Source organism: Microcaecilia unicolor, chromosome 5 (genome assembly GCF_901765095.1).
Source record: "Microcaecilia unicolor chromosome 5, aMicUni1.1, whole genome shotgun sequence".
Taxonomy (NCBI): domain Eukaryota; kingdom Metazoa; phylum Chordata; class Amphibia; order Gymnophiona; family Siphonopidae; genus Microcaecilia; species Microcaecilia unicolor.
In genome coordinates, this window is record NC_044035.1 from 176,673,529 (window position 1) to 176,697,338 (window position 23,810).

Genomic DNA, 23,810 nt, shown 5'->3' on the forward strand with positions numbered 1-23,810 from the left:
CGTGATATAGTTTTCGGAACATATCAGCACTCCACTGGGGCCATCAGAACCTCCTGGGACTAACAGAAGGAAAGAAATACACATTTTTTAATAAAATGAGGAATGAACAAAATCTTGCACTTACAATGAAAAATAAGTTTCCCTATAGACACCTTGCCTCAATTCACCCACTGAAGACAAGCTCATCAAGAATGCAAGCTCCCCTAGCCATCTCTCTCTCTCTCTTTCTCTCCAGTGTTAATTCTAGGGGAATTCTGAACACAAAAAAAGGAAAACTGTGCAGTTTTTTAAGCATTTATTTATTTATAACTTTTCATGTTGTGTAGAATTTATCATAAAGGCCTGGTCATACCTGCCCCTGGTATGACACCCCCAACTTTTTTCCTACTGAGGCTAGACAACCCAGCAGTTTCACTCCCTATCTTAGCTAGAAATCCATCCTAGGCTTATTTCTTTCCTCTACATGTCCAACCCTCTATTTTCTCTGCTCCTCCTCTCAAGACCCAAGTACTCTCTCCATCCCTCTCAGACTCCCCTCAGATGACACATCCCCAAAACACTCTCAACCCCTCCTCCATATGATCAGCCATAACGCTCTCACACCCCTCCAGCACAGAACCCCATAACATTCTTTCTCGTTCTCTAAAACCTCCTTCTGGCACATACGCCCTCACAGCTCTCACTCAAGACTACCTCCACCTCACACACAAGCATCCATAGTGCTAAAACCCCACCTGGAACACACCCACAGTTCTTGTAACTTTCCATGTACTCACCCCAACATAACACTCTCTCAGACCCACTTTCCCCTGTATATACTGAGTATGGCCCCTCCCCCCAGCATAGTCCCTCCCAATGCAGACACCTCGTGCTCCCCCTCATATACCCCGTTTGACCTGTTGCCCCTCCCTCAAGAACACACCTCTCCTGCTCTCTCCCAGTCCTGCAAATACATCAACCTTGGCTTCTCCCCCTCCCCACGATACATAGCCCTGCTGCTCTTCATTCTCCTCCCCTCAAGCACATCCACTCCACTTTTCCATTCCCCCTGACATAGCCTACCCCCCCCCCCCCCCCCCGCGAGGCACACATCCATCCTATTCTCCCAACCCCCCAACGAAGACCAAACCCCTGAGGCACACATTCATCTCGCTCTTGCCCCACCTGAGCAGCACAGCCTATTTTTGAACCCCCCCCCCCCCCCACATCCCTAGAACATAGCCCCTATTTCCGTAACCTACCCTTAATCCTGGGTACACCCTCTCTCCTGCAGAAGAAACAATTTCCAACATGTTGGGCCTGTCCTCCTCCAGTGCTCGAGGCTGACTGAAGTATTTGAACCATACAGGATACCATTAAGCCTCATGGTTCAAATATTTCAGTCTGTGTCGAGCACTGGAAAAAGAAAATGCAGCTGCTCTCCTTCTCCTCCACTGTTAACAGATTTGGCTCAGGGTTAAGGAAAAAACATTTGAAATTTTAGGTAAGAATACCTAAGAACCAAATTATATCATTTAAAATATATACATTTGAGTTGCCCTGTGGTTCAGTGTATAATGCACAATAGTCTGATGCAACAGGCTTGATCCATAAACACCACCAAAAAAAATCCCTCCAGCCTTCACATTACCTGAGCAAACTATCTTGGGTGATAGGCAGAAGATTAATTAAAGAAGGAAAATTTAATATGAAATTAACAGAAAAGATAAAGATAAAATCTAAAGTTCTCGTAACGATAACCCTTTCTCATCCCCAATGCTATATTATTTCAGATCAATCTAGATTTGGAACAATCTATACTGTTCAAATTGTGGGTTTTCACCAGCATTAGTGTCCAACATCTCTCAACTAATTTGCTCTAATACTAACTCATGGCAATCCAGTGATGTAAGAAATAAGCTGCACACCTCAATCTTGACCTGCAACATCACCTGCAATTCCAGTTCTGGGTCTCTATACTGCTCTGCCAGTTCAATTAAACCAGGGTTGGAATCTAGCACCATAAACCTCTTCATTTGTAACTATCTAGGGATTTTCTCCTATTTTTTATCCCCTACCATTCCACTGCTCCAAATATACTTAGTCATTATTTGAATGGATTGTCTTGGGTTGGAAACCATGTACCAGAGCTTCATCTGGGCCCCTGTATCATGAACCCTGAATCTGGCCACCAGATGTCACTCTTACGCAAGTGACATCGCTCTCTCCCATTTAGGAACTGTGAATGATGTCCCTATAACATCTGCTATTTCAGCCAACATATGGCATGAAAAGACCTAACCCAGAAATTGAACCAGGGACTTTCTACATGTGCTTGCCATCTGAGCCACTAGGCTAGCCCTTAACTTTTCTTTTAAACAATACTTTGTTTATAAAATAGACTATTTTAAAGCACTGCAGTTGATACTATAATGTACAACACTGGGCATTCATTTTCTTCATGTATACATGCTCATAGGCAATTCATATACATTGCAGCACCATCCATTCACCATCCTAGTACTGGATGCTATGTAACTTCAGCAGTTCATTTCTGCTCTGCAGTTGGGAGTCAATTTACCTGTTATAAGGAAGTTCCCATGCTCCTCCAGGGGCTCACTATATTTCCTGACAACATGGTTCAGACCCAAGTCCAACTCATAAAACGTTAGTGTCTGCTGGGTGTTAGCAGCTGCCTCTCCTGTTGGATCATTGTCTGCTTCCTGAAAACAACAGAAGCATTTCAATAAATACAAACAGAGCAAAAAAAAAAAAAAAATCAGTCAACTACTGTGGAAAGAACCAACACCTCAGCTTGGGATCATTGTCTCCATCTATCAGATTTGGAATCATGTTGCCTGAAAATTATGAGTACCCCAGCACTATTCTTCTAACTCTTTGTGCTCAAACAAAAATACTACACAGTAAGGGAATTGATAATAGTAAAGCAAAACATTACAAGGCAAGTTATTTCCCTGACACAGTGATCATATGATTGTAAAACACTGGCCAATGTCAGAATATGGACCTTTTAAGATAAGTCTAAAATTTATTATTTTGAACACTATGACACTGCTAATAGAGTGCAGATACATAAAATGCAGTTTTGTTAAAGAATTAATTCTCACTGTATGAAGGAAGGTTTTTTGACAACGAGTGGATCTGAGAAGCACATATTTCTAGTGCTCTTGTAAATAATGAGATCTTTTTCCTTCCTAGTTTAAACTATTCACTCACGAACATATGTTATTCTCACATATGTGTGACCTCATCCGATGGAGCCCCAGTGCAGAAGCTGAAATCACTAGTTATATTCTAGCAGCATCCCACCGCGCATAAGCTAGTGCCTTTCCGCCTGACACTTGAGCAAAGTGAAGAGCATAAAGAGTTCAACCAAAAACAACTCCTAGGGGAGGTGGAAGAGTATGTGAGAATAAGCGGTCTGCTGTCCTCGGACAACACCAGCTATAGGTAAGTATCTTTGCCTTCTCTGAGAACAAGCAGGTTGTGTTATTACCACATGTGAGAATCCCTAGCTATGAGGCTCACCGAAAACAAGAAAGCTAGAGTCTCGAAACGTTGAGACAAAAGCTTCAATAAACCTGAAACTATATACATACTAGGTGTAGGTGCAGCCTGTAACAGAACAAAATTAAAAACAAAATTACAGAGCACATCCAAGGACATGGATTACTGAGACCAAGTAAGCACGGCTTTTGTGTGGGGAAATCTTGCCTGACCAATTTACTTCAATTCTTTGAAGGAGTAAACAAACATGTGGACAAAGGGGAGCCAGTTGATATTGTGTATCTGGATTTTCAAAAGGCGTTTGACAAGGTACCTCATGAAAGGCTACAGAGGAAATTGGAGGGTCATGGGATAGGAAGAAATGTCCTATTGTGGATTAAAAACTGGCTGAAGGATAGGAAACAGAGAGTGGGATTAAATGGGCAGTATTCACAATGGAGAAGGGTAGCTAGTGGGGTTCCTCAGGGGTCTGTGCTAGGACCGCTGCTTTTTAATATATTTATAAATGATTTAGAGATGGGAGTAACTAGCGAGGTAATTAAATTTGCTGATGACACAAAGTTATTCAAAGTTGTTAACTCGCGACAGGATTGTGAAAAATTACAGAAGGACCTTACAAGATTGGGAGACTAAATGGCAGATGACGTTTAATGTGAGCAAGTGCAAGGTGATGCATGTGGGAAAAAAGAACCCGAATTATAGCTACGTCATGCAAGGTTCCATGTTAGGAGTTAAGGACCAAGAAAGGGATCTGGGTGTTGTCGTTGATAACACACTGAAACCTTCTGCTCAGTGTGCTGCTGCAGCTAGGAAAGCTAATAGAATGTTGGGTTGAAAGATAGGAAGCAGAGAGTAGGATTGCGTGGCCAGTATTCTCAGTGGAGGAGAGTAGTTAGTGGGGTCCCGCAGGGGTCTGTGCTGGGTCCGTTGCTTTTTAATGTATTTATAAATGACCTAGAGATGGGAATAACTAGTGAGGCAATTAAATTCGCCGATGACACAAAATTATTCAGGGTCGTCAAGTCGCAGGAGGAATGTGAACGATTACAGGAGGACCTTGCGAGACTGGGAGAATGGGCGTGCAAGTGGCAGATGAAGTTCAATGTTGACAAGTGCAAAGTGATGCATGTGGGTAAGAGGAACCCGAATTATAGCTACGTCTTGCAAGGTTCCGCGTTAGGAGTTACGGATCAAGAAAGGGATCTGGGTGTCGTCGTCGATGATACGCTGAAACCTTCTGCTCAGTGTGCTGCTGCGGCTAGGAAAGCGAATAGAATGTTGGGTGTTATTAGGAAGGGTATGGAGTCCAGGTGTGCGGATGTTATAATGCCGTTGTATCGCTCCATGGTGCGACCGCACCTGGAGTATTGTGTTCAGTACTGGTCTCCGTATCTCAAAAAAGATATAGTAGAATTGGAAAAGGTATAGCGAAGGGTGACGAAAATGATAGTGGGGATGGGACGACTTTCCTATGAAGAGAGGCTGAGAAGGCTAGGGCTTTTCAGCTTGGAGAAGAGACGGCTGAGGGGAGATATGATAGAAGTGTATAAAATAATGAGTGGAATGGATCGGGTGGATGTGAAGCGACTGTTCACGCTATCCAAAAATACTAGGACTAGAGGGCATGAGTTGAAGCTACAGTGTGGTAAATTTAAAACGAATCGGAGAAAATTTTTCTTCACCCAACGTGTAATTAGACTCTGGAATTCGTTGCCGGAGAACGTGGTACGGGCGGTTAGCTTGACGGAGTTTAAAAAGGGGTTAGATAGATTCCTAAAGGACAAGTCCATAGACCGCTATTAAATGGACTTGGAAAAATTCCGCATTTTTAGGTATAACTTGTCTGGAATGTTTTTACGTTTGGGGAGCGTGCCAGGTGCCCTTGACCTGGATTGGCCACTGTCGGTGACAGGATGCTGGGCTAGATGGACCTTTGGTCTTTCCCAGTATGGCACTACTTATGTACTTATGTACTTATTAGGAAAGGTATGGAAAACAGGTGTGAAGATGTTACAATGCCGTTGTATCGCTCCATGGTGCGACTGCACCTTGAGTATTGTGTTCAATTCTGGTCGCCGCATCTCAAGAAAGATATAGTAGAATTGGAAAAGGTGCCGCGAAGGGCGACTAAAATGATAGCGGGGATTGGATGACTTCCCTATGAAGAAAGACTAAGGAGGCTAGGGCTTTTCAGTTTGGAGAAGAGACGGCTGAGGGGAGACATGATAGAGGCATATAAAATAATGAGTGGAGTGGAACAGGTGGATGTGAAGCGTCTGTTCACGCTTTCCAAAAATACTAGGACTAGGGGGCATGCAATGAAACTACAGTGTAGTAAATTTAAAACAAACCGGAGAAAATATTTCTTCACCCAACGCATAATTAAACTCTGGAATTCGTTGCCGGAGACCGTGGTGAAGTTGGTTAGCTTGGCAGAGTTTAAAAAGGGGTTAGACGGTTTCCTAAAGAACAAGTCCATAAACCACTACTAAATGGACTTGAGAAAAATCCACAGTTCCAGGAATAACATGTATAGAATGTTTGTACGTTTGGGTAGCTTGCCAGCTGCCCTTGGCCTGGATTGGCCGCTGTCGTGGACAGGACGCTGGGCTCGATGGACCCTTGGTCTTTTCCCAGTGTGGCATTACTTATGTAAAACACAGCCTAGGAATAAGTCATCAACAGTCTCTGGATTCAGTCTAGCTCTCTTGTCTTCCACAGTCCTTCCAGCAACAGAAGATGTCTTCTCAGATGATGTGCTGATAGCAGGAATGTGTAGGATTCCGCATGCAAATTTTGCTAGCTGTGGTCAGCATGTTTGCTTGTTTTTACAAAAAAATCAAAATATCGTCGTCTGCATCATTCAAACAAATAACGGTCCAGTTCATTAAAAGGCTTCAAAGTAGAGAATAACACGGGATCTGTCCCCATCTACACCCTGTCCCCATGGGCTCTGTCCTCATCCGTGCCCATCCCCATCTCCACCCCGTCCCCTCAGACTCTATCCCTGTCTCCATGGTTATCGCGGATCCCTGTTTTATTCTCTAGTGGTTGTACCACGGAGCAATGCAAAGCCATTATAACATTCTCAGCTTTGTTTTCCAGTCCTTTCCTAATAATTCCTAACATTCTATTTGCTTTGTTGCCACCGCTGCATACTGAGCAAATGGTTTCAATGTATCATCACCTAGATCCTTTTCCTGGGTGGCAATTCCCAATGTGGAACCTTGCATCACATAGCTATAGTCTGGGTTCCTGTTTCCCACATGCTCACATTAAACATCATCTGCCATTTAGATGCCCAGTCTCGTAAGGTCCTCTTGTAATTTTTCACAATCCTCCTGCAATTTAACGACTTTGAATAACTTTGTGTCATCAGCAAATTTAAATACCTCACTAGTTACTCCCATCTCTAGATCATTTAGAAATATGTTAGAAAGCAATGGTCCCAGCACAGACCCCTGGGGAACCCCACTATCTACCCTTCTCCATTGAGAACACTGACCCTCTCTGTTTTCTGTCTTTTAACCAGTTTTAAATCCACAGTAGGACATTACCTCCTATACCATGACTTTCTAATTTCCTCAGGAGTCTTTCATGAGGTACTCTGTCAAATGCCTTCTGAAAATCCAGATACACAATATCGACCAGCTCACCTTTATCCACATGTTTATTCACCCCTACTAAATTGGTGAGGCAAGATTTTCCTTGACTAAACCCATGTTGGCTTTGTTTAATCTGTGCTTCTTCCCATTATCTGCACTGAGTAACATATAGAACATTTGAGGAAGATCATAAGTAGGATCTCTTTATGTTGAATATTTTTCTCATGTGGGATAATGCTGGGGTTGTATGATATGTGTAAAAAAGAAGGCATCATCCAAAGGGCAATCCCAATTTCTGTGAAAGGTAAAAAGGGATCCCAACAAGATAATGTAGAGTCTGAATTCTGAAAATTCTCTGGGCTAATAAAACAGCTACCAGAAACCAGTCAAGAGTAAAGTCCTTAAGGCTCAAAAGGAGAAAAACAAAGTCTGAAGCATCAGATTCCATTCTGGAAAATCTGGACGCACTGGAGGTCTAAAATGAGCCACTCTTTTTAAAGAAATGAATTATACATGGATGAGAGGGTAAGGGAGCATTTTAAACACAACCTGTATGCAAGCGAAGGCCACAAGCTGAACTCTGCCCTTCTTATATCTATCTTGCAATAAGACTAAAATCTGTGCCACTAAAGCATAAAAAGAGGTGAACACACTGTCCAAACACCAAGCCTCAAAAACTCGTCAAATACGAATATATGCTACAGAAGTTACTGTGACCTTGTTGCAAGCAAATCATCCCCCGAGTAACTTCATCACCTCAAACGCAGCTTCTCAATGGTCAAGCCATAAGACAAATCCTCCATGATTATTGGGATCTCTCCTGTGGAAATCTGAGTGGATTACCCACTTTGAGGCAAATCAAGTCCATCAATCAAGGCCAATCTAAAGCTACAAGAATAACAAGATCAGAATGAGAAAGAATCCTTCGACAAACTCAGCCTATCACTGGCTAAAGAGAAAGACATACAAGGAGCCTCAACTGTGGGCAAGGTTGGACCAGGGCATTCAAACCTTCCGATCATTGTTCTTTCTGTCAGCTGAAAAGCAGAACAACTTGGCATTATGGCTAATTGCCATCAAATTCAGAAGAGTAATCCCCACCAAGTTGTTAAAAGAACCCCCTCGTTAAGTCTCATTCTCCTGGATCTTAAGAGTGCCTGCTTAGAAAATCCACCTGAATATCCTGAACTCTGGCCATGTGTGCAGCCCAACAAAGAAAAGGAAATGTCTCCTGTGCCACCGCAGCACTCTTTGTTCCTCATTGCCCGTTGACATACACCAATGCCATAGCATTGTCCAATAAAATTCTTACCACTTTGCCTGTTACCAGTTCCTTGAAGGTTACCAAGGCCTTCCGAATGGCTCTGGTTTCCAAACAACTGATTGACCAAGATGCTTCCTGAAGCCGATCATGTCCCCTGCACCACATTCCCGAAGCAATGAGCACCCCAACCTAAGACGCTGGTATCCATTTTTAATATCATCCAGCTGGGTTTCCAACTGCATACCCTTCTTCTGATTCTGAAGATTAAGCCATCACCTGAAGCTGAGGCAGGCTTCTGGAGTCCATAGAATACAGCACTTATAGGACTGACTATAAGCCATCCAACAGCTTAACAGAGATCTTTTGAGTGACTGCATATGAACTTGAGCCTACGGCACCAACTCTATGGTGAGAGTGCAGCCTGGAACAGAACAAAAATGGGCCTAGGAGGGTGGAGTTGGATTCTAAACCCTCAACAGATTCTGCAGCACCGACTGCCCAAACCGACTGTCACGTCGGGTATCCTGCTGAAGGCAGTAGTGAGATGTGAATGTGTGGACTGATAACCACGTTGTGGCTTTGCAAATCTCTTCAATAGAATCTGACTTCAAGTGAGCCACTGACGCAGCCATGGCCCTGACATTATGAGCCGTGACATGGCCCTCTAGAGTCAGCCCAGCTTGTGTATAAGTAAAGGATATGCAATCCGCTAGCCAATTAGAGATTGTGCGTTTTCCAATGGTGACTCCCCTCCTGTTGGGATCAAAAGAAACAAACAACTGGGCGGACTGTCTTTAGGGCTTTGATCGCTCCACGTAAAAGGCCAATGCTCTCTTACAGTCCAAGGGATGCAACTTGTCTTCACCAGGGCAGGTATGAGGACGGGGAAAAAATGTTGGCAAGACAACTGACTGATTCAGATGGAACTCCGACACCACCTTTGGCAAGAACTTAGGGTGAGTGCAGAGGACTACTCTGTTGTGATGAAACTTGATATAAGGTGCATGCACTACCAAGGCTTGGAGCTCACTGACTCTACGAGCTGATGTAACAGCCACCAAGAAAATGACCTTCCAGGTCAAGTACTTGATGGCAGGAATTCAGTGGCTCAAAAGGAGCTTTCATCAGCTGGGTGAGAACTATGTTGAGATCCCATGACACCGGTGGAGGTTTGACAGGGGGCTCTGACAAAAGCAAACCTCTCATGAAGCGAACAACTAAAGGCTGTCCAGAGATAGGCTTACCATCTACAAGTTGATGGTAAGCACTAATTGCACTAAGGTGAACTCTTACGGAGTTGGCCTTGAGACCAGACTCTGATAAGTGTAGAAAGTATTCAAGCAAGGTCCATGTAGGACAAGAAAAAGGATCTAGGGCCTAGTTGTCACACCATACGACAAACCTCCTCCATTTGAAAGAATAACACTTTTTCGTGGAATCTTTCCTGGAAGCAAGACTCGGGAGACACCCTCTGAAAGACCCAAGGAGACAACTTCTAAGCTCTCAACATCCAGGCAGTGAGAGCCAGAGATTGGAGGTTGGGATGTAGAAGCGACCCCTCGTTCTGGGTGATGAGGGTCGGAAAACACTCCAATCTCCATGGTTCTTCGGAGGACATCTTCAGAAGAAGAGGAAACCAAATCTGACGAGGCCAGAAAGGAGCAACCAAGATTATTGTTCTGCGGTCTTGCTTGAGTTTCAGCAAAGTCTTCCCTACTAGAGGTATGGGAGGATACACATACAGAAGGCCTGTCCCCCAATGCAAGAGAAAGGAATGTGACACTAGTCTATCATGGGCCTGAAGTCTGAAACAGAATTGAGGGACTTTGTGATTGATCTGAGTGGCAAAAAGATCCACAGAGGGGGTGTCCCACGCTTGGAAGATCTTGTGGACAGCGCCCATGTTGAGCGACCACTCGTGAGGTTGCATGATCCTGCTCAACCTGTCGGCCAGACTGTTGTTTACGCCTGCCAGATACATGGCCTGGAGAAACATGCCGTGACAGCATGCCCAAAGCCACATCCGGACGGCTTCCTGACACAGAGGGCTTGTTGGTGTAATACATAGCAACCTGATTGTCTGTCTGAATCAGAATGATCTGGTTGGACAGCTGATCTATGAAAGCCTTGAAAGCATTCCAGATCGCTCGTAATTCCAGGAGGTTGATCTGAAGACCCTTTTCCTGAAAGGACCAAGCTCCTTGAGTGTGAAGTCCATCTACATGAGCTCCCCACCCCAGGAGGGATGCATCCGTCATCAGCACTTTTTGTGGCTGAGGAATTTGGAATGGATGTCCCAAGGTCAAATTGTATTGAATGGTCCACCACTGAAGGGAACTGCAAAAGTAGATGGAGAGATGGATCACATCCTCTAGATCCCCGGTGGCCTGGCACCACTGGGAAGCTAGGGTCCATTGAGCTGATCTCATATGTAGGCGTGTCATGGGAGTTACATGAACTGTGGAGGCCATGTGTCCTAAGAGTCTCAACATCTGCCGAACTGTGATCTGTTGAGACACTGAGCCATGGGACAAGAGGGCCAGGAGATTGTCTGCCCTTGCCTGGAGAAGATAAGCTCGAGACGTCCGTGTGTCCAACAGAGCTCCAATGAACTCCAATTTTTCAACCGGGACACAGTTGGGATAATTGATCACAAACCCCAGTAGCTCTAGCACTCGAATAGTCATCCGCTTGGACTGTAGAGCGCCCACCAGTGAATTGTCGAGATAAGGGAACACATGTACTCCCAGTCTGCGTAGCGATGCTGCGACAACTGCCAGGCACTTTGTAAAAACCCTGGGTGCAGACGCGAGGCCAAAGGGCAGTACACAGTACTGAAAGCGCCGAGTTCCCAACCGAAATTGAAGACACTTCTTGTAAGCTAGGAGTATCAAGATGTGGGTATAGGCGAGGAAGTGACGTCATCACTGGGAGATGGCCGCATGAAAGAGAAGCTCCGGAGGTGCTTCGATATTAAATAAGATCCCACCTGAGAAATTGAGAAAAATCGCGCCACCAAAGCTCCAGCTAAGGTCAGACAGCATGACGACCCAAAAAAAGCTGGAGAAATACCACTTCAAAGTGGACAAAACAGAGGCGGAAGCAGCGCTAGAGAAGACAGCGGGGAAGCGCGGAGCCAAAATGGCGGCTGACGTCTCGGACTCGGAGCTGGAGCATGAAGAGCGCTCGGAGAGCGAAATGGAGCACACTAAGAGGGATGTTGCCAAATGGTTTCAGGAATTGAAGACGGAGGTTGTAACCTCAAAAAAAGAAATTCAAGCTGCTGTTGCAGAATTGCGTGGAGAAATTCAAGAGATAGGAAACAGAGTGGCCCTAACTGAGGAAAATATAGAGGCAATGGGAGAGGAGCTACAAACTGTGCAAGCTACCCTTAAAGAGGAAAAACGAATCAGAATGGAGTTGGAACTGAACATGGAAGATCTTGAGAATAGATCGCGGAGAGGTAATTTGAGATTCAAAGGGGTCCCTGAGGAGGATCAATTTGGGGAGTGTGAAAGTAATTCAGGAATTGTGTGCATTCATCTTAACTTCGGGGGAGAACTCCCAATCAGAGCATAGAATGGATACTGTGCAGCTTGATAGGGCGCACAGGAGTCTTGGTCCTCGGAGAGGAGATGCACCCAGAGACATTATAGTCTGTTTTCACGAGTTTCAAGCAAAGGAATTGATTTGGAAAGAAGCATGGGGGACATAGCATGGAAGAACTGTAGTGTTAAAGTTTTTCAAGATTTGGCGCAGGCGACTTTGACAAGGAGAAGAGACTTCAAAATGGTGACAACCTATCTGCAGCAGAAGGGTTTAAGGTACAAATGGCTTTACCCGTTTGGCCTGCAATTCACAATGGGCAATCAATCCAAAAAATGTCAGACCACGGAGGGAGCGTGGAAAGCATTGCTGGATCTGGGGTGTAAAGATCTTCCGGCAGAGGGACAGAGGCCGAAAGGAGAGACTTCGGGCTCCGGGATCAGGTCGCAATCGGGATGGACAACAGTTAGAAGAGACAGAAGATGAACATCACTTCCCAGCACATCTAGCCCGGCGCAAGGAGATCAAACTTGACTGTAATGGACTAAATGGTGGTTGGAGTGAGCTGTTGAAGTAGTTAAGGGACTGCTAGGGCTCAAATATAGGAAATGTTGTGGAAAGGGTGAGCGCATGAAGGGTGGATGTATAGATGGGTGAGATTGAATGGGATATGAAGGTACACAGTGGCACCCAGTCGTTGACACACTTCCTTCAAGAACTAACTGGCAGGAAGGGAGGGAGGCCGGTTGAAGACAGGGAAGGGGGGAGGGGGGAGGGGGTTAGGATGGGTTCATGGAATGTTAATGGCTTAAACAACCCAGGGAAAAGAAGTATTATTTTTAATGAACTCAGGCGTTTAAAGTGGGACATTATCATGCTCCAGGAAACACACATACAAAAGAAAGATCAAAGGTTGCTGCAACATAAGAATTTCGGAAACTATTATGCACTGGCAGACCCACGGGGAGGCAAAATGGGGGGTCTGGCTACATACATTAGGAAGGAGGTTCCATTTCTTAAGGAAGATATATATACAGAGGCACAGGGGAGATGCATTGCGATAAAAGGGAAACTATATAATCAGACTGTAACAATTATAAATCTATATGCTCCCAACACAGGGCAGGGACAATTTTTTGAATCTCTTCGAGAAGAATTAGCGCGGTTTGCAGCAGGCAGGGTAATAATGGGGGGAGATTTTAATATGACCTGGGCATGGCTGGATCATTCCAAGGGTGAAGGAGGTAATCTCAAACCACATAGAAGTAAGCTAAAGGCTTTAGTCAAGGAGTTGGATCTCCTTGACGTTTGGAGGCTGCAACATCCTAGGCAACGAACATTTTCATTCTACTCGCACGCACTACAGACATACACAAGAATTGATGTGATCTGGGTTAGCCGCTCCCTATGGGAAAGGGTGGGAGAAACAGAAGTAGAGAGCATTCATGCTTCTGACCATGCCCCGGTTTGGATCACGTTCTCGGATCTAGGGCAAGAAAGGAAATCTACCTATTGGAGGTTGAATGAATCATTAATAGGGGATGATAAGATCTGTACAGAGATCCGGGGGGCCATTAAGGAATATATGGAATTTAATGATACGGGTGAGGTGTCTGACGGGAGCTTGTGGGATGCTCTTAAAGTGGTTATAAGGGGACGCCTCATCAAAAATGGAGCGATCCGGAAGCGGGAGCGTGAATCTAGGGAATTGGAGATTAGAGTAAGATTAGCACAACTAGAGGTGGAACATCAGGAGGGAAGGAATCTAGAGGTCTTGCAAAGTTTATTAGAATGTAGGGCTGAATTACAAAAACTGCAGGTGGAAAAAATGGAATTTCAAAGGCATCTCATGCAACAGAAATTCTTCGAATTTAGTAATAAATCGAGTACTATGCTAGCCCGCTTTCTTAAGCAACGTCAGGTCAATAGTACAATAGCGATGATTAAGGGACAGGGAGGGATTCCTTTGTACAGTGACAGGGCTATACGTGACCAATTTGTGCAATACTACACTACCTTATACGCGAAAGGGGCGGAGGTTTCCAGGGGGGAAATACAACAATATTTGCAGGAGTTGGGACTCCAGCAATTATCAGGATCACAAAGGGAGATGTTAGAGCAACCCATAAACCATAAGGTGAAATTAGATCTTACCTGCTAATTTTCTTTCCTCTAGACCCTCCAGACCGGTCAAGACGCGTGGGTTATGTACTCCTACCAGCAGAGGGAGACTGAGAAAACACTGAGCTTTGAACACTGACTATATAACCTGTGCAGTACATACAGTAGCCAGTATAACACTCACAAAGCAGAGCAACAAAAAACACAACTTTAACTTAAACGAATGCAACGAAGACCAAACCGCCGCCCGACAAATATCTGAAGGAGGAATCATACTATTCTCCGCCCAAGAGGCCGCAACCGCTCTGGTAGAATGAGCAGAAAACACCTTAGGAACCTCACGGCCCTTCACCAAATAGGCTGACGCAATCGCCTCCTTCAATCATCTTGCTATCGTCGCCTTGGATGCCGCTGCACCCTTTTTAGGGCCACCATGAAGCACGAACAAACGATCCGACACTCTGAACGCCTGTGTTCTAGACAGATAACACCGCAAGATGCGCAGAACATCTAACTTCGCCAGCCGACGCTGTTCCGAATCTCCCGCCAAGTTACCTAAAACAGGCAACGAAATGACCTGATTAACATGAAACTCTGAAACCACCTTTGGCAAAAAGGAAGGCACCGGCCTCAAAGACACCTTTTCCTTGGAAAAGGACAGAAAGGGCTCTCTACACGACAGAGCCTGCAATTCCGAGACTCTCCGAGCTGAGGTAATAGCTACCAAAAAGATCGCCTTCAAGGAAAGATCTTTGCACAAAGCCGCAACCAAAGGTTCAAATGGAGGTCTGTCTAAGGCATCTAAAACGAGATTCAAATCCCACGGGGGAACCAACCGCCGACGAGGCGGCCGCAACAACTTCACACCCTTCAAAAAACGAACAACCTCAGGAATAGAAGCAATGGACTTCCCCTGAACCTTCCCCCGAAAACACGACAACGCTGCCACCTGAACCTTCAAGGTAGCCAAGGCCAGACCCCTGTCCAAACCATCCTGCAAAAATTCCAAGACCTCCGCCACCGAGGAACGAAAAGGCATCACCGTCCGCTCTGCACACCAGTGCTCAAACAATCTCCAAACCCGAACATACGCCAATGAAGTGGAGGTTCTGCGGGACTTCAACATTGTATCAATGACTCTGGCAGAAAACCCTTTCTTCCTCAACCTGTGCCTCTCAAGAGCCAAGCCATAAGCGAGAACCGAGCCGGGTCTGGCATAACTATCGGGCCTTGACACAAGAGTACTGTTTCCAACAACTGAAGGGGCTTCGCGACCGCCAACCGCACCAGATCTCCGTACCACGGTCGACGCGGCCAGTTCGGAGCTATCAAAATCACCCGTCCTGAGTGCCGCTCGATGCGCTGGATTACTCGACCTACCAACGGCCACGGAGGAAACACATACAGCAATCCCTGCGGCCAGGGTAACAGCAGAGCGTTGAGACCCTCCGCACGCGGATCTCTCCGACGACTGAAAAACCTTGGGACTTGGGCATTGCGCGCTGTGGCCATCAGATCCATAACTGGCAGACCCCAGACCGACACAATTCGGCCGAACACCGCCTGATGCAGAGACCACTCTCCGGGATCCAGAGTATGCCGGCTCAAAAAATCTGCGTCCACGTTGTCCACCCCGGCCACATGAGCCGCCGAGAGCGCCTGAAGATGACCTTCCGCCCATTGGCATAACAGTGCCGTCTCCTCCGCGACCGCCTGACTCTTTGTGCCCCCTTGACGATTGACATAGGCCACAGCTGTGGCATTGTCGCAGAGCACTCTGACTGCCTTGTGGAGAAGCAGTGACTGAAAACACTGAAGTGCCAACCGAATGGCCCGAGTCTCCAACCGGTTGATGGACCACCTTGCTTCCGCCTGGGACCACCGCCCCTGCGCTACCTGACCGAGACAATGCGCTCCCCATCCTAGCAGGCTGGCGTCTGTGACAAGAACCACCCACTGAGGGGACTCCAACGGCATTCCCTTCTCCAGATTGCAAGTTCTGAGCCACCAACGGAGGCTGCGACGGACAACCGCCGACATCGGTAGACGTACCTCCAACTCCTGCGACAGGGGAGCCCACCGACTGAGTAGAGAAGACTGAAGCTGACGCATGTGCGCCCTGGCCCAAGGAACTACTTCTATGGTTGCCGCCATCATCCCCAGAACTTGCAGGTAAGACCGGGCCGTCGGTGACGACAGTGCAAGAAACCGCCGAATCAGGTCCTGCAACTTGCTGATTCTCGGGGGGGGGGGGGGGGGGGGGGGGCAAAAACACTCGACCCGAGCTCGTATCGAAGAGAACGCCCAGATACTCCAGAGACTGCGACGGTACCAACTGACTCTTGCTGAAATTCACCACCCAGCCCAGCGACTGGAGAAACTGTACCACACGCGACGTCGCCCCCTCGCTCTCCGCCCGGGACTTGGCCCGAATCAACCAATCGTCTAGATACGGGTGCACCAAAATGCCCTGCCGGCGCAAAGCTGCCGCCACCACCACCATGACCTTGGAAAAGGTGCAGGGAGCTGTTGCCAGACCGAAGGGCAGGGCACAAAACTGAAAGTGCTTCCCCAAAACTGCAAAGCGAAGAAAACGCTGGTGCGCCGCTCGAATGGGAATATGAAGATAAGCCTCTGTCAAGTCCAGAGAAGTTAGAAACTCTCCCTGCCGGACTGCAACAATGACCGACCGCAACGTCTCCATGTGAAAAGAGGGAACTTTGAGCGCTGCATTGACTCTCTTTAGATCTAAAATAGGCCGAAAGGCATCCTCCTTCTTTGGCACCACAAAGTAAATTGAGTAACACCCCGAGCGTTGCTGAGCGGGCGGAACAGAAACCACTGCTCCCAGACTGAGAAGACGACGCAACGTGTCTCGTACTGCTGCTCTCTTGAGCCTCGAGTGACAAGGGGACTCCAGAAACCGTTCGGGCGGAGAGGTCTCGAACTCCAGGGCATAACCATCTCGAACCACTTCGAGAACCCACTGATCTGATGTGATGTGGACCCAGTTCTGGTAAAACTGACTCAGCCGAGCCCCTACACGCACCAGAACCTGGGTCTGCACATCTTCATTGGGCAAGCCGCCCCGAGGTCTGACCTCCCCCGAACGAGCCCCGGACTCCGTGACGACTCCCGCGAAAGGACTGGGTGCGCTGGAAGAACCGACCTATAGAAGCCCCACTAAACCTACCAGGCCTATACCGTCGAGCCTCACTAAGTCGACCTCGAGAGGAATTACCCCTAACTCCCAGCTTGGGACGAAAATCCGGGAGTCGAGGCACCTTGGCCTCACTAAGGCCTTTCACTAACTTATCCAACTCTTCGTCAAAAAGCCTAGAACCCTTGAAGGGGAGAGAACACAACTTAGCCTTAGAGGCCGCATCCGCGACCCAACCTCTTAACCAGAGAGCCCTACGCGCTCCCACTATCATAGCCATATTTTTAGCCGACGCACGCAACAAATCATACAGTGCATCAGACAAAAAAGATGAACCCGTCTCCAACTTGGCTAAATCCTGTAACCCCGAGGTCCCAACCTCCCCGGGATCATCCAGGAGCTTCTTGGCCCAGCGAAAACACGCCCGCACCACCAGGCCCCCACACACCGAGGCCTGGAGAGCTAGCGCCGACAAGTCGAAGCTTCGCTTAAGAAATGCTTCCAACCTCCTATCCTGGGGTTCACGGAGTGCAGCCCCACCATCTACTGGAATAGCCGTCGCTTTAGTAACCGCTGTAACCACTGCATCTACCGTAGGAGCCTTAAGGGAATCCCTATCCTCCTGCGGCAGGGGATAAAGTCTTGCCATTGCCTTAGAAACCTTACACGGCGAATCTGGCGAATCCCATTCCTGGGTAATCAACTCCCTGAGATCCTTGTTCATAGAAAAGGTCCGTGCTCTACACTGAATTCCTTTCACCAAAGGATCCTGCCCAGATTCACCTGCAGCCACCTCAGGATTAAATTTAAGGGTAGATGTGACCTGATCAATGAGCTCCGAAAGCTCATCCCTATGAAAAATCCTGACTACTGAGGGATCTTCCCCAGGAAGGGAGTCCACTGGATCTACCGGACCCTCAAAACCCTCAGACTCTCCCCCATCACTAAATGGGCCTTCCGTGCCCACCTGAGACAGACATTCCTCGTCCTCTGTCCACTCTATCCAGGGTCTTTTAGGCAGCATGGGACTAACCCCCTCCACTCCCTGGGGGGGGGGCCCGATTTCCAAGCCTGAAAAAGAGTCCATACAAACTCTGGAGGAAAGCCAACCCCTCCTGGACCCTCATTAGGCACTTTCTGTGGCACAACGGAGGCAACTGGCTCAACCACAGCAGCCTCTGCAGAACGCGCTGAATTCAAAATGGCGGCCGTTCCCGCCGAAACTGAAAGCGCCGCCGCCGGGCCTGCCTGAGTTGCCGCTGATAAAGGGGCCGCCGATACCACCGGGACTTCCGCGGTTAACTCCGGGGGAACTGCCTCCAAACGTTTGGGTTCACCGCACAGCCGACACGGACCGCCCGGCGATTCGATGCCCCGGCGCGAGCACGCGCGACAACGGAGGAGTTTGGCCGCCATAACTCCAAAGGTAAAGGCAGCGTTACCCCGTACCGGCCCCAATGTCAGGCAAGCCCCAAAAAACACTGCTCTCTCGCTCCTAGGACGGAAAAGAACTCCCGTTCGTTCCGCACCAAATAAATAAATATATCTCCCTTAAAGGGACAGAAGACAATTCTGGCAGCTGAAAATTGTACGGCTCTCAAGGCTGCAGTACACAGAAAGCAGCCGAGGCACAAAGCTGCCAGTAACACAGTACTGGAGAGCAGCACAGGGGGAGGGACCCGACAAAGCAGATGTAACACCCCAGGGGGAACTACTGGGCCCCACCGGACCCAGGGCCCCAAAGCACTTTTTTTTTTTTTTTTGGCAAACCACGTACAGGGTACTTAAAGGATAGAAATCTCTTGAAAGAAACCCAAAATCCTTAATCCCTAAAATCAAAGCTACCTCACCAGACTATTGAAGACTGCACAGGCTGTCCTTCTACCTCTGCTGAGACTGAGAAAATACTGGCTACTGTATGTACTGCACAAGTTATATAGTCAGTGTTCAAAGCTCAGTGTTTTCTCAGTCTCCCTCTGCTGGTAGGAGTCATAACCCACGCGTCTTGACCGGTCTGGAGGGTCGCTGAGGAAAGAAGTGTTTGAAGTGATTAAAAATTTAAAAGGGGGGAAGGCTCCGGAACTCGATGGGTACACGGCCAAATTTTATAAGGCCTTTTCCAAGGAACTGGTGCCTGTCCTATGTAGAGTGGGTAACAGTGGTTTGACAGGTGGATCTTTCCCACCTAGTATGCATGAGGCGGGGATATCGGTTCTGTTAAAGCCGGGGCGTGATCCAGGAGTGTGTGGTTCATATAGACCGATATCCCTGATAAATGTGGATATTAAGATCTTAGCCAAGATAATGGCCAATAGGCTGGGGATAGTGCTGCCGTATTTGATAAATGAAGATCAATCTGGTTTCGTGCCCAAGAGACAGGTGGTAGATAACATAAGGAGATCATTACATATCCTATGGGGTACTCAACAAAGCGAAGAGCCGCTGGCTTTTTTGACAACGGATGCCGAGAAGGCATTCGACAGGGTGGAGTAGAACTATTTATGGGAGGTGATGAGTGAAATGGGATTTGGGGAGAGATTTGTGGGATGGTTACAGTGCCTATATAAATCACCAGTAGCCAGAATACAAGTGAATGGGGGTTACACAGGACAGTTTACGATTCAAAGGGGGACACGGCAAGGTTGCCCTCTCTCCCCATTATTGTTTGCGATTTCCATTGAACCCCTGGCACAGCGGGTGCGAATCCTAACAGATATTAAAGGGGCGAGGATAGGGGATACAGAGCATAAAATAGCTTTATTTGCAGACGATGTCTTGTTTTATGTTGGGTATCCACTATTGACATTGCCTATTATTAAACGGGAACTGGATAGATATGGGGGGATGTCTGGCTTTAAAGTTAATTACGATAAATCTGAATTGATGGGGGTGACTCTCTCAGACAGCGAGGTAAATAGATTGCTGGAGTCCTACTCATTTAAAAAAGCGGCAGGGCATTTTCGGTATTTGGGAATTCAGATTCCGAGGGATTTATCTCAATTATATTTGTTGAATTATATCCCACTGTTTAGGGAAATGAGGAGAGACCTAAGTAATTGGAGGCATGGCTGGCTGTCATGGTGGGGCAGGATAGCAGCAATAAAAATGAACCTGCTCCCCCGGCTTTTATTCTTTTTTCAAACCTTGCCAATCTCAGTCCCTAAGGGAGAGATATCTAGATTACAATCTGAAATATTCCGGTTCATTTGGGGAGGGAAGGGGGCCAGACTTTCCAGGAAGATCATGTGGAGAGCAGTGGATCTAGGGGGTAGAGGTATTCCCAATTTACAATGGTATTATGGGGCGGCCCAATTAAAATTTATGACTGAGTGGAATAGGGGGGATGAGACAGCATTAACAAGGTTGGAACAGCATTTTGTGAAGGGATATTCTCTAAAGGGAGTATTATGGGCTTCCATATCTACTAAAACTTATAAACATATAACGAGGAACCCATTTATCATGCACTTGTTAATGATATGGGGGTCACAAAGGGATAAATTAAGAGGAACGAGAATATTATCCACCAATGCATTAATTACTCAAGAGCCCAGCTTTCCGGCGGGAAGACAGGGAAGGGGATTTGTAGGGTGGGCACGCAGGGGATTGGTCAAATTTAGTGATTTACTAGATTCAGGGGAAATTAGACCCTTTGAGGAACTACAGGAAACATAAGGACTAACACAGACAGATATATTTGCCTACTTGCAAGTTAAACACTTTGTTGGTAAGCAGGGATGGGGTAGTCCTGCAATGGAGAAGGCGGAGACCTTTGAAGACACATGGAGTTTTGTGAGCAAAAGGGGGAAAGGCATAACTCTGTTTTATCGCCATCTCCGGGGGGAGGAATTCATTAAATTTCCATATATGAAGGAGTGGGAGCGAGATTTAGGGAGTGAGCTGAATGTGACTGAGTGGAAATCTATATGCAGGGAGGTGAATAAGGCGTCAATATGTGTATTGATTAAAGAAAATGCATACAAAGTATTAAGCAGATGGTACTACACACCAGACCGTGTGAAAAAGATGTATTCTGATGCTAATGATCAGTGTTGGCGTTGTGGAAAAGCAGTGGGAACGTATTGGCATATATGGTGGTCATGTACTGTTCTGCAAATTTTTGGTCAGATGTTGCAAGCTCTCTCACTAAAGCACTGAAGGTTGATTTCCCCTGTGATCCTAAATGGTGCCTTCTGGGGGGAGGGAATAGAAGGGGTTTGAAATGGCATAGACGCGTAAAACGCATAAGTCTGGCGGCAGCGAAGTCCCTCATAGCTTTTCATTGGAAATCGAAATTGGGACCGACCGGACAGCAATGGGCAGCAAAAATTAAAATAGTGGCCGAGATGGAGAAACTAACAGATCGCAGACTGGGGCGTTTAAAATTGGATGCTGAGGAGTGGGTACATTTGGATAACATACTGGGTGAAATGTAAAGTTTAAGTTACTATGTATAGGGGAAGGGAAGGGAGTTAGTTTGGGTGGGAGAGGGAGGGAGGGGGAAGGGGAATAAATAGATTCAAGGAAGGGAGGAGGGTGGGACAAAAATGGAGAGTGGGTAGGTCGAAAAGAGAACTATGCACTTATACATGTATATGTCTAACTTTTTTTTTAATTTGTATGAAGTCTTTATTAATAGACAATATCGCAATCCAATATAGTATAACAAGATAATCCTCGAGTCCTGATACATACTACTGAACAGAAATCAGTGAGAACATAGTGGAAAATACATTGTGCAGTTAACAACGCAGTGCTAAGTCCATATTCCCGGTCCCGGCTACTAAAAAAACTGATAGACCTGAACAGCGAGGCCATATTAACTTCAAGTTTTATGAAACTTTTATCAAAGGATAACAGGTCCCAAGCCCCTTCCCCCCTCATTCCCCCCTCCCTCCCATTCCGGACTTGCATCTTTAATTCTCCTGCCTACTTCATTTATGAGTATAGCGGAGGTAAGCATCCCATATTGAGCGCCACTTAGGCGTTAGGCTTCGTCTTTCAGCCATGAGCCGCTCCATCTCGCAAACATACCCCATCTTTCGGAGCCATCTATTCAGTGATGGGACCACTGGTAGTTTCCAGGTGGCTGCTATTACAATTCTAGCTGCACACGTGGCATAGCGCAAAAGAGCCTGTTGGGTGGGAGAAAGTCCCACCACTTTTGCCGAAAAAAGGAAAATGGTTGGGTGCCAGGGAATCATCCGACCCAGCCAAATCTGCAGCCTACTTCGGACCATTTTCCAAAAGGCTCTAATCTTCCTGCAATGCCACCAGATATGACCCATGGTTCCCTTGATACCACAACCCCTCCAGCACAAGCCCGACAGAGCAGGGTAAATGCGCTGAAGGCGTTCCGGTGACATATACCACCTAAACAGAACTTTGATAGCATTTTCTTTGAAAGGTACATGAGACGACACCCCCGCCGCAGCCCGCTCCATTCTCTCCCATGCCACCTCCTCTATTTCTATACCCAGCTCTCTCTGCCAGCTCTTCCTATGTATGGTATGACTGGGTATAGACTGATTGAGAGTGTGGTGCAGTCGGGATATCAACCCACCTGCCATGGTCTGTCCCTCACAAATTTTTTCTAAAGTTGAGTGCTCCCTCTGTATCACCTCCTGAACTGCCCGAGTCTTAAGGAAATGTGTCAATTGGAGATATGCATATTCGTCAGACCCCACTACCGGGAACTGTTCACGGGCCCTCTGGTATGGCATAAGGGACTCCCCTTCAAATAACTGACCCCATGTCTGCAAACCCCCCTCGTACCACCTTGTAAATGGTCCTATTTCAGTTCCCGGGTAAAACAAAGGATTATGTGCTATCGGGGACAGACGAGACAGTGTACATTGACGTTTTGGAAACAGACCATCCCAGTTGGCAAAGGTGACATATACAGAAGGACACAAACCCTCCCCCAGAGACCTAAGAGTGCTCGGCATCCACATAAGCGCTTTCAAGGGCCGTGCACCCACTGTAGACTGCTCTATATGCACCCACTGCCTATCTGGGTAATCTTGATACCATTCCACCGCCGCACGTGCCTGCACTGCCCGATGGTACCGAGCCAAGTTGGGGACCCCAAGTCCTCCCCTGTTTTTCTCCTGATACAGAAAAGCTCTGGCTAGCCTAGGGCGTTTACCCGCCCAAATAAACCGCACAATACGGTCTTGCAGTGCAGCTAAAAATTTGCGGGGCATCTCTATTGGGAGGGCCTGGAACAGATACAACAGGCGCGGCAGGATATTCATCTTAATGGCGGCTATACGTCCAAACCAGGAAAGTCCAATATCTCCCCAGCTCTCCATATCCTCAGCAAGTACCCGGGAAAGACCCTTATAATTTGCAGTGAAGAGCTCCGAAAGTTGAGCAGTGATATTCACTCCCAGGTACCGAAGACTCTGAGGGGCCCACCTAAAAGCATACAGCGATTTGGCTTCATCCACAATTCCTGCAGGAAGAGTCACATTTAAGGCTTCCGTTTTTGACATGTTTACTTTAAACCCTGAAACTGCAGAATACTCTTCAATGTCTCTCAGGAGCTCAGGGAAGGTAGTTAGTGGTCTAGGGACAAACAACAGCACATCATCTGCGAATAAGG

General features: G+C 47.0%; 1 protein-coding gene across 1 annotated transcript in view; it reads right to left on the reverse strand.

Moving 5' to 3' along the window:
• LOC115471302 (splicing factor 3B subunit 3-like) overlaps nt 1-23,810 on the reverse strand; it is a gene marked incomplete at its 3' end in the record, with an annotated part of 52,535 nt that continues 28,725 nt past the window's right edge. Inside the window, exons 5-6 of the mRNA XM_030205005.1 lie at nt 2,561-2,702; nt 1-59 (exon numbers count right to left, since the gene is read on the reverse strand). Coding sequence (XP_030060865.1) covers nt 1-59; nt 2,561-2,702 — 201 coding nt within the window. The remainder of the gene's footprint in view (nt 60-2,560; nt 2,703-23,810) is intronic.